Source organism: Lactuca serriola, chromosome 2, assembly GCF_051521515.1.
Source record: "Lactuca serriola cultivar US96UC23 chromosome 2, Lser_US96UC23_V15, whole genome shotgun sequence".
NCBI classification, from domain to species: domain Eukaryota; kingdom Viridiplantae; phylum Streptophyta; class Magnoliopsida; order Asterales; family Asteraceae; genus Lactuca; species Lactuca serriola.
This window is the reverse complement of record NC_136409.1, coordinates 67,627,751-67,639,720: the sequence shown is the minus strand read 5'-3', so window position 1 is coordinate 67,639,720 and position 11,970 is coordinate 67,627,751. Positions and strand designations below refer to the sequence as shown.

Genomic DNA, 11,970 nt, shown 5'->3' with positions numbered 1-11,970 from the left:
TGACAAGTGGCAATAACATTTTCATTTATTAGGGTAGATATTTAAGGGGGTGTTTGGCTTATCTATTTAGAGACCAAAAGGACTTTTAGAAAATGATAGAAGGAAAAAGATGTTTGGTATAAGTATTTTAAAAACAACTTTTGGGATTTTGATAGAAGAAAAACTGACTTTTTAGAAAAGTCAGGAAATCCTGGCTTTTTGTAACTTTTCCCAAAAGTCCTTTTGCCCTCTGCAAAGATAAACCAAACACCCGATAAATTATTTTTTATAATTGGTTATAGCACCAAAATTAAAAAAAAAAAATAAAAACATAATAATAATAAACTTATGTAGCATTTGTCAAATATTATTGTAAATGGACGGAATTAGATTAAACGGAACTAAATGCAACTGCATATAACTAATCTGGCGTAAGATTGGATCACAATCAAAAAAAAAATATATTAAAATTACCAGATTATCCTTGAGATTATTTCTAATATTCTTTGTAATATTAAAGCTATAAATGGCTAACTAACAATTTAATAATTGTATATAAAAAAAGTTATATAAAAAATAACATTCCTAAACATAACGGCGATTTGCTTTCTATTAAGATGACATTCAAATAATTGGGTAGATTTTTCACAATACAACGATGTAATAGAAACAAGTGAAAGTTTGATGTTATAATGAACAAGCCAGTGAAAGTATATTGCTACTTCTTTCACTTAGTCCTTCTCTAAATGAAGCTTGCACCATCAATATTTTATGCCTATGTGAAAGAAGAAGCAAAGGCTCCTGCCTTACAAAAACTAGACATTATCGAACATAGTTAAATAGGAAGAAATTCTTCATAAAAGTGACAAAAACTAGATATATACGTAGTCACAGTATGATAATGCTTACTAGGTCTCAGATTTCAACAACCCAAACGCAATCGCAAACTTTTACTATTCACACAAATAATCTCCCTTTTCTCATCCTCCACATCATGAAAAACAAATGTCAAATTACCAATATACCCTTTTTGCTATTAATTCACCATGTTCCTCAACCAACTTCTTAACCTCTTCATATTGCTCAAAAAACTTGTCCCCGCTATTAAGAGCATAAATTTTTCATCAATATCCAACCAACTACGCCCCACGTCTGCTTTAAATCCCTTAGCTTTAATTAACATTCACACCTTTCTAACTTGATTCAGTTTCCCTAAAGAAGCATATACATTCGATACTTAAACATAATATCCTAAATTATATAAATTCAAACTAATTATACGTTTTGAAGCACGTTCTGCAATCTTGGTGTCTCCATTTATTTGGGAAACACTAAGTCAAGAACCCATGTGCTTGCATCAGGGGCCATTGGCATTGAAAGGATGATTTTTTCTGCTTTGGGCAGCTGCCCGGATCATAAAAGAAGGCCAACTACACAAGCCGTGTTCAGTCTTTGCTACCATTTGGTAATCTTTAGTCATATGGTAAATTTCATTTGCATTCTCAATGTGGAATCAGGGGTTAACTTCGAACAGTTCACAATTCTCACCCAAAATAAACCACGATACATAAGAATTAAATTGCTAAAACCCTTGTTAAAAGTAATCTTAAACACTTCATTGGTGAATGAAAAGTGTCATATATTAAGACCAAAAAAACAAAGCCACTAAACTACAATAAATGCATTGGGGTAATAACTAACAATGCATTGGCTAAATAGAGAAGGCACACATCAAAAGGTCAAAACATCAATATTTTAAAGGGTATCCAAGTAAACTTTACAAAACAAAACAGAAAAAAAAAAAAAAAAAAAAAAAAAAAAAAAAAAAAGATGAAAACAGTTCACGTTAACTAAACTGCATAAGCATGAACTCAAAGCATCATTAATCACTTAATGTTGGTAGCTATCAGTAACAACTGGAAACTTCATATTCGGTGGGAAAATGAAACCTTTAGTTTGCAAACGAGAAAGAACCTACAAGTGAGAAGGCGGTGAAAATGACATTATATTAGGATCACTGATTGATTGAGAAGACAATAGAAGGATACTTGAAACAAGTTAGTCAAAGGATAATCAATATACTACTATACAACTAATGATGTTATGAATTTTACAAAAGCATATATTGTGAAAGCAAAAGAAATTATACCAAAGAGCAGAAAACCCCAATTTTAAGCTCCTTAACGTGGCGAAGCTTTAGTATAAATCCTTTAAACATCTCGTCTTCCGTTTCCTGCCTTGTCATGTCCCAAGTGAAGAGAATATCATAATTTAAGTAAACTTCGATTAAAGAAGACACATTTAGTAACAAAAGTTTCCACAACCATAGGTCACCTTCGATTGTCAGTGATAAAATATTAGGAGCATTAACTTCGATAATATGGGCATCGATTGCATTATCAACATCCAAGTATCCAAATAACACTAACTTCTTAACACTCTTTGAAGTAATATCCATTTTCTTGAAACCATAGCAAAATTTCAACTCCAAAGTTTCCAATAGAGGACTCCCGGATAATATATTTTCAATCAAATCTTCATTTAGCTTACCAAAGGAAATGCACAAACTCCTAAGATTTTTCCAACTAATTGCTCCAATTGGAGTAAATACGCACGCCTGTAATTTCAGATCGGTAAAACATGTGTTGATGAAGAAAAATTGATCTAACAAAAATGTTTGTTTCTCTTTAGGTAACGTTAAATTAAACTCTTCTACATTACATCTCAGAGCATAACGAATCCAATTGTTGATACGCGATTCAAATCCAACAAATCCTCTAGAATAACGGGAGCACACATGGAATTTCTTAAGTTTCAATTGGCGACATTGATTTAGGGTTTTGTCCACGCATAACGCGAAATCAGGCCACGTTTGTCTACCACCATGTATAAAAGTTAAATTAGGAACCAAAGTCCAAAGATGGTTCCATCGTTTGGAGAGTGTACCTGTTCTAATGGAGTCCTTTGTTGTGGGTAAACGAGACAGGATTTCAAGAAGCAAGCAATCTGGCAACGCACTGATTCGATCGAGTTCACCCTTTACCACGATTTTTTCAGATTTTCTCAGTTTTCGCCTAATTTTAGGTTGATTTTGACCTTCTTCCACTGTCTCCATGGCAGAAACAGAGCTCTCGTCGCTTTATCACATCGACGACTGTGTCAAGATTATATCCAAACGGATGATGTAATTTGAAATAAATAAAATTATAATTTCCCCCCTAAACTTTGAAAAGTATAATTTCAGTCTATGTATATGAGATATATATTATCATATTTAAATCGTTTTTTATAATTATTATAGCCGCAAATTTTAAAAAATATATTTTTCGTTTGTCAAATATTATTGTACCTGACGGAATTGGATTAGATAGATCCGAATGCAACTGCATATAACTAAGCTGGACTAGTTATATAGCGTAGGGTTATATTGGATCACAATCAAACACAATATTAAAATTACCAGATTATCCTTGAGATTATTTCTAATATTCCTTTGTAATATTAAAACTATAAATGGATAACTAATAAATTAATAATTGTATATAAACAAGTTATATAAAAAATGGCATTTCTAAATATAATTGTGGTTTGCTTTGTAGGCCTATCGAAAAAACCCGAAACCCGTTCTACCCACCCGAAAAAACGACGGTTCGATAGTCGACGCAAACTTGCAAAGGGAATACGACGCCGGAGTCCTGAACCGTTATCACAATTCTCAGTTTCTCTCTATCACATGTAACGTAATTAAAAAAATACATAACATATTATAATGATTTGTATTGTTATTATAGATGTACTTGTTAATTGTATGGAGTATTTTCCTACCCAATTGTTTATTAAACCAACCAACATGTAATAAAAATATATCAATAAGTGTCATTTAAGAAATTTTCAAGTATACCCGATAATTACCCGACCCGACCTCAAACCCGAAACCCGAAAACCCGAATTACAATATAGGTCGGGTATCGGGTATTATTTTCTTAAGAAAATACCCGTTCTACCTGATCCTGTCTACCCGAATCTCGAAAATTTTACCCGTTCGACACCCCTATTGCTTTGTATCAAGATGACATTCCTATAATTTGGTAGATATTTTCACAATATAATGATGTAATAGAAAGAAATGAAAGGAAGATGTTATAATGAACAAGTCAGTGAAAGTATGTTGCATTTAGCCCTTCTCTAATGTTGCTCGCATCATCAATATTTTATGCCTATGTGAAAGAAGAAGCAAAGCCTCCTGCCTTACAAAAGCTAGACATTATCAAACACGGTTAAATGAGAAGAAATTCTTCATAAAAGTTAGGGAAATCTCCAGAAAAGTCCTGTAATTTTAGTCTAATTTATGAAAAAGTCCCAAACTAATTTTTGTTTACAGAAAAACACAAAATACCCGCTAAAACTTCAAAATAAAACCCTTTTTGCCCAGTTTCAAAGATTTAGCTAGTATTCTGTCCTTTTTCGTTAGTTTGTTCAAAATATTAGGATTTTTTGAAAATTACCCGATAACCAAAATATTGGGACTTTTCTGAAAATTACTATAGAATTAATGGATATTATTATTAATAAATTAGTTATACACATATAAATTTTTTTATTATAAACAAAGGAAATACATTTTTAGCTAATTTCTAGGAATAGAATGGTCGGCTATGTACTTCTCTATTGTTTGTTGACCACTTCAAAGTTATTATGTTCCTCCTATGTATCGTTGTGGGTGTCATAGTAAGAAGTAACTTGTTAGGCGTGACCAATACAAGATTTGATAATATTTATTAATAAACAATCAATAAGTGTCTACTTGCTATTAGGCATGACGCTATATGATCACATGTTATTAGAAAATATAATTACACAACGATTCTTGAACATATAGATATTTTATTATGTTCTTTAACCTAATTACCACCTAACCTCCATACATCACCTGGTAACAACCATCAAATTACACACATCTATCGAGAGTGAAAAGTAAACTTTGAATGACAATTTAAATAGATAATCATCCCTTACTTGTTCCCATATAAACTATCATTCATGGATCACTTTTCATATTTGATAGATGTGTGTTAGCTGATGGTTGTTAACATGCGAGGTATGGATGTTGAGTGGTATTTAGGTTAAACAACATAAGATGAACACTAACATTAAAGGAACACTAATTGAGTACATCTCATCATCATATCCACAACAATGCATATGAGGAACGTAAAGAGTTTGAGTGGTCAGCAAACAATAGATGAGTACTTAGACAACCAATTTGTTCCTAAAAATTAGCAACAAATGTATTTCCCTTTTTATAATAAAAATATTTTTTGTGTTTATAAAAGATTTGTTAATAATAATATCCATTAATTCCATGGTAATTTTCAGAAAAGTCCTAATATTTTATTTATCAAGTAATTTTTGGAAAAGTCCTAAAGTTTTGAGCAAACTAACGAAAAAGCACAAAATAGCGGCTAAATATCCGAAACCGCCCGAAAAGGTTTTTTTTTAAGTTTTAACCGGTATTCTGTGCTTTTCTGTAAACAAATTTAGTTTGGGACTTTTTCATAAATTGACCTAAAATTGTAGGGCTTTTCTGGAGATTTCCCTAAAGGTTACAAAAACGACACAACATGAATCATATATATAAAAAAAAACTATGCTATTTTCTATAAAAGCTAAGAATAAAACCAATATAAATGTTTCTCTTTTGGACTAAATGCAAGAAATACCAACTTACTTTCATATACTTGAGCGTTACAACATCATAAGTTCATTTCTTTTTGTTGCAACATCCTACTTTTGCCTTCCTTTTTATTAAGGCCCTATACTTTGAAAATTTTACCCAATTATAACATTATACATTCAACTATTTTCTTATTAGAAAACATTATACATTCAACTATTTTCTTATTAGAACATTGTACTTTGTACAATCTACTCTGAAAGTTGCTTTTTTTGGGTGGATGGCATCGTTATAGCTGTGTAGATTTTTCAAAGGGAAAAAACAAAAATATGATGCTATAACAAACAAGCCAATGAAAGTACAATCCTATTGCATGGATCCAACCCTTCTCTATATGTAGGTTGTTCCATCGGTATTTAATGCTTACAAGAGCCAAGGGGTGGAGCAACAAGGACCAAAGACCAAAACATAGAAATTGTAAAAATAAAAAATAAATAAACAAATAAAAATAAATAAATATATAAATAAACAAAACAACTGTTTAATGGACAGAAATTATTCTCTAGACAAACGATTGGAAACTTAGATCTTGCATTTGGATGGATTGCAAATTATCTTGGAATATTTGAAGAAACAAGTGGTATAAAACTCTTAAATGGAAAAAAAAAGTTTCTACTTATAGTGTCATTGAAAGATAACTTTTCTACTATCCCAACAAATCAAAAAAGTTGGCAAGGTCGTGAGAAGTTGGTTACCAAGTTCCGGCTCATGCGTCAATTTTACCTTTGTAAGCGAACAGTTTGATGAAGATTGATTGTCTCGGTAAATCAATAATCATCTAATACTTTTGAGTTGTGATGCCTTACATTTTGTTATTATTATTTTGGTTTTGAATAAAAATAAGAGACATGCTAATTTTGTATGCCCAGTAGGATCACATTCATTATACAGAAATGGTGAAGATAAGATAAGGTACCACACAACACAACAACCGTGAGGCACTATAGTTAGGTCATTCTTAAGATTCTTACATTTGAATACCAAACGCGTTCTAACCTTATTCCATAATATACATGTTTTCCAAAAGTGCAATTCTTATTTGATTTATATGGTTGTATAGCTTTGTATTTTTTAACAGAAGCAAGAATCGCACATGAGCCGAAGTATGTGTAAAAGGGATATGAAAGTGGATGTTACCCAAAAATGGATGTTGGAAAATCAATTCCATATCCTTCACTTGCATTAACCAATACATTTGCTTTCCAAGATCCAATATAGTTAAGTCGGATGCATATGTTGTCAAAAAAGATCTCAGGTTTGGCTTATTTATTTATTTTTAATTTCCTTATATGCAAATTGACTGCATTATTAAAATGCTGTACGTGTGAAGTAAGTATGAACAAAGAGCGTTTCTTTTTTGCAGCCATCTAAAGTTTGGTAAATGACCTTTTTACACTTCTTTTTTAGGGCGTTTTATTTTCATTTTTTTTGTAAAATCTTTTAACTTCTGCATTATATGAGTATTGATTATGGACTGCACATCTATACAAATTATTCTAACTTCTTGACAGCTCAATATGAAGTCGTCTCATAGGAATTCGACATTCAAAAAGCTTTTTAACTTGCCACCAAATTAATTTCTCATCGGTGATTTTGTCATGTTCTCCATGAGAAAATTAGCCATTTAGGTATACTCGGACGGTTGGATTTGATCATGGACTGCACATCTACACGAACTGGTTCCTTATTATAGTTTCCAATTCATTTTTTGAAGAGTAGACTTTTCCTATATTCAAGAACTGTTGAGTTTTATGCCAACTTATTGATACACAAAACAAGATTTTCATTGCAACTGTTTTTTTATTCTTTTATTAATTTGTTCTTTTAGTGTATGATACAAAATTATATGAGTTAGGCCAATGTTATGAGCTATCATTTTAGGGTTTTATACCAATTGTAGCCTTGTACTCCGAATTTTTTTCATACAAGGAAATTATTTTTTTTTCCTTTTGTTTAATCCCAAAAAGAACTTAAATGAAAATAAAAAATAACAGATAATTAAATTACAAAGACAACTTATAACATATCAGATTCTAGAGGACATTTGACAGTTTTCATATAGATCGCACTCGTGTTCTCCAGGTTAAACTTTTTTGCCAACTCAAGAAAAAGGAGTATTTTGCCCCTTGATTAAAACTGACTTATATTTGGAGATATGTATAAATTGATACTAATACACTTAATAAACGTTATGATAAACACATGACAGACAAACACAAGGGTGTTGTCGTAACTTGAGTTAGAAATAGATTTACTTACAGGATTCTTGAAAAAACATTTAAGTTATTTGCTAATGTCCAATGATCAACAACACCAGTCTTTGGTAACTTCAGCAACTTTGAAAGTCGAACAATAACATCAGAAGGGAGAGGAGTGTAAACATAATATATGTCTGGAACTAAGAAAATCAGTAGCTGCAATAAAAAATGCAAAAGAGCTTGAAGGAATAATTCTTTTTGACAGGTTAATTTTTTAAAAAATAAAAAATAACTTGTTACAATGAGTCAAATGTAATTCCCACAAGTGTTTGAGGACCCTCCTACACCAATCATATTATTATTATCACAAATCAATAAAACATTAACTCAAAGAAAATATAAAAAATTGTAATTTTTGTGAAAAACACATGACCTTACTGGAAGATCATTAATAAATCGACTAATAGCACTAAAAGCTCTAAATGTAGCACCAATTTGTATTGCATTAATTGATACATCAACAAGAAAGAAAAAAGACAACTGACATTGGTTCCCGAACCTAAGAAGAGTATAAATTAAAAAGATATCGTATTGAAGGTACTCATATGTGACAAGGTCGTTCAACAAATAAAACAAAAAACGTTGTTTACAAAGAAGTCCTTCACCGGTTATAGATATTCAAGCATTTCATTGTTTTTTCAATGTTACCAAATAAACTAATTCTATTTTTGTTATTTTTTTTTAATTATTGTGCCAACTTTTTATACTTTTATGTGTATTTTTTATATGTTCCCCGCGTTTTACGCGGGTCATAATCTAGTAAATAAACAAAACAACTGTTTAATGGACAAAAATTATTCTCTGGACAAACGATTGGAAACTTAGATCTTGCATTTGGATGGATTGCAAATTATCTTGGAATATTTGAAGAAACAAGTGGTATAAAACTCTTAAATGGAAAAAAAAAAGTTTCTAGTTATAGTGTCATTAAAAGATAACTTTTCTACTATCCCAACAAATCAAAAAAGTTGGCAAGGTCGTGAGAAGTTGGTTACCAAGTTCCGGCTCATGCGTCAATTTTACCTTTGTAAGCGAACAGTTTGATGAAGATTGATTGTCTCGGTAAATCAATAATCATCTAATACTTTTGAGTTGTGATGCCTTACATTTTGTTATTATTATTTTGGTTTTGAATAAAAATAAGAGACATGTTAATTTTGTGTGCCCAGTAGGATCACATTCATTATACAGAAATGGTGAAGATAAGATAAGGTACCACACAACACAACAAGAAGAAACTAAACATAAAATGTAACTTTTTTTTCTCAACACCACCTAGATTTGCTCTCAATTTTAGATATACACTTAGGTATTGTTTGTTTTTTGTCTGCAGATCTGCGAGACCTCTTCTGTCTGCGCCACGCAGACCACGCGCAGACATTAGTCTTCGCAGACTGTTTGTTTTTTTGAAGACTGCAGACCTAAAAATGTCTGCGCGCCCTCTTCTTGACGCAGATGTGGACCAGAGTCTTCTAACATCTTCAGACATCTTCTAGCCTAAAAAAAACATATATATCTTTATTTTTTAAAGTTTTTTTTTTAATTTATATTTTTTCCAACTTTATTAATGATAAACAATTTGAAAAAAAATTACAAAACTTTAAAAAAAAAAACATTTGACGATACAAACATGATATTTTTAACAAATTTATAAATAAAATTTTATTATAATAATAGTCGTTGAAATTGTTTATATAAATATGAAAAAAAAAATCATAATATATTCTTATATTTTTTTGCCAAAATTTTGTAAAACATTATTTAATACAGTATCATCAATTTCTCGAGAAAATATTTATCGTACGTTTTTAATAGATTTTAATTGAAAAAATCGAAGTTTATTTCCATCCATTTATGTATCAAATTCTTTGATCACTAATTATAATGTTTAGTTATAACTTTGGAATCAAAGTTGCTGGTTTTTATCAAATATGTATGTGAATTAATACCATTTTTTATTTTTATTTTTTATATAATAATACATAAAAGTTGATCTAGATTCGTTATATATTTATAATAAAGTCGTAAAAATATATAAAAAAATTGCTTTGAAGTTTTAAAAAATCAGTTTATTTAGATTTCAGTTTATTTTAATAGCCCGCAGATGTTAAAAAAACAAACAGTCTTCTTTTTTCAGACTGCAGACGTTTGGTCCACCTCTTCTACTGCAGAGGTCTACAGATGTGGTTCGCAGACTGCAGACATTTTGCTTCAGAAAAAACAAACAACACCTTAGGTATTGTTTGTTTTTTGTCTGCAGATCTACGAGACCTCTTCTGTCTGCGCCACGCAGACCACGCGCAGACATTAGTCTTCACAGACTGTTTGTTTTTTTGAAGACTGCAGACCTAAAAATGTCTGCGCGCCCTCTTCTTGACGCAGATGCGGACCAGAGTCTTCTAACATCTTCAGACATCTTCTAGCCTAAAAAAACATATATATCTTTATTTTTTAAAGTTTTTTTTTTAATTTATATTTTTTCCAACTTTATTAATGATAAACAATTTGAAAAAAAATTACAAAACTTAAAAAAAAAAAACATTTGACGATACAAACATGATATTTTTAACAAATTTATAAATAAAATTTTATTATAATAATAGTCGTTGAAATTGTTTATATAAATATGAAAAAAAAAATCATAATATATTCTTATATTTTTTTGCCAAAATTTTGTAAAACATTATTTAATACAATATCATCAATTTCTCGAGAAAATATTTATCGTACGTTTTTAATAGATTTTAATTGAAAAAATCGAAGTTTATTTCCATCCATTTATGTATCAAATTCTTTGATCACTAATTATAATGTTTAGTTATAACTTTGGAATCAAAGTTGTTGGTTTTTATCAAATATGTATGTGAATTAATACCATTTTTTATTTTTATTTTTTTATATAATAATACATAAAAGTTGATCTAGATTCGTTATATATTTATAATAAAGTCGTAAAAATATATAAAAAAATTGCTTTGAAGTTTTAAAAAATCAGTTTATTTAGATTTCAGTTTATTTTAATAGCCCGCAGATGTTAAAAAAACAAACAGTCTTCTTTTTTCAGACTGCAAACGTTTGGTCCACCTCTTCTACTGCAGAGGTCTACAGATGTGGTTCGCAGACTGCAGACATTTTGCTTCAGAAAAAACAAACAGCACCTTAGTCACAATATGTCAATCCTTACAAACCCGTATCCAGGTCCCGTATTTCAACAACCCAAACGCAATCGCAAGCTTTTCACAATCCACACAAAGTATTCTCCCCTTTCTCATCCTCTACAACATCATGAAAAACAAATGTCAAATTACCACTATACCCTTTTTGGTATTAACTCACCAAGTTCCTCAAGCAACTTTTTAACTTCTTCATATTGCTCAAAACACTTGTCCCCACTACTAAAAGCATAAAATTTTCATCAAAATCCAACCAACTACGCCGCACGCCTATTTTAATCCCTTAGCTTAAATTAACATTCACACCTTTCTAACTTGATCCTGTTTCCCTAAAGACGCATATACATTCGATACCTAAACATAATATCCTGAAATATATAAATTCAAACTAATTATAGATTTCGAAGAACGTTCTAGCAATCTTGGTGTCTCCATTTTTTTGGGAAACACTAAGTAAAGAACCCCATATGCTTGCATCAGGGGCCACTGGCATTGAAAGGATGATTTTTTCTGATTTGGGCAGCTGCCCGGATCATAAAAGCAGGCCAACTACTCAAGGCGTGTTCATTCTTTGCTTCTAGTTGGTAATCTTTATTCATATGATCAAATTCATTTGCATTCTGAATGTGCAGGGGTTAACTTTGCATAGTTCACAATTCTCAGCAAAAATAAACCAAGATACATAAGAATTGGATTGCTAAAACCCTTGTTAAAGTAATCTTGAACGCTTCGTTAGTTAATAAAAAGTGTCATATATAAAGAGCAAAAAAACAAAGGCACTAAACTACAATAAATGCATCGGGGTAATAACTAACAATGCATTGGC

At 30.6% G+C, this 11,970-nt stretch overlaps 1 protein-coding gene across 1 annotated transcript; it reads right to left on the bottom strand.

The window, feature by feature from the left end:
• Nucleotides 1-950: 950 nt before the first annotated feature.
• LOC145086338 (F-box/LRR-repeat protein 25-like) lies at nt 951-3,180 on the bottom strand. The gene is made up of 2 exons (XM_079024091.1): nt 2,129-3,180; nt 951-1,953 (listed from the first exon to the last, which is right to left on the bottom strand). Exons 1-2 carry the CDS (start codon nt 3,092-3,094, stop codon nt 1,870-1,872), a joined length of 1,050 nt encoding a protein of 349 aa, XP_078880217.1. The 5' UTR covers nt 3,095-3,180; the 3' UTR covers nt 951-1,869.
• Between the last annotated feature and the right edge of the window lie 8,790 nt (nt 3,181-11,970).

Bases quoted from the DNA above. Each gene is read 5' to 3' on its own strand.
- LOC145086338 (XM_079024091.1), bottom strand. From the start codon at position 3,094: ATGGAGACAGTGGAAGAAGGTCAAAATCAACCTAAAATTAGGCGAAAA. The intron at 1,954-2,128 runs GTATAATTTCTT...TCTCACTTGTAG, and splicing joins TTGGGGTTTTCTGCTCTTTG to GTTCTTTCTCGTTTGCAAAC.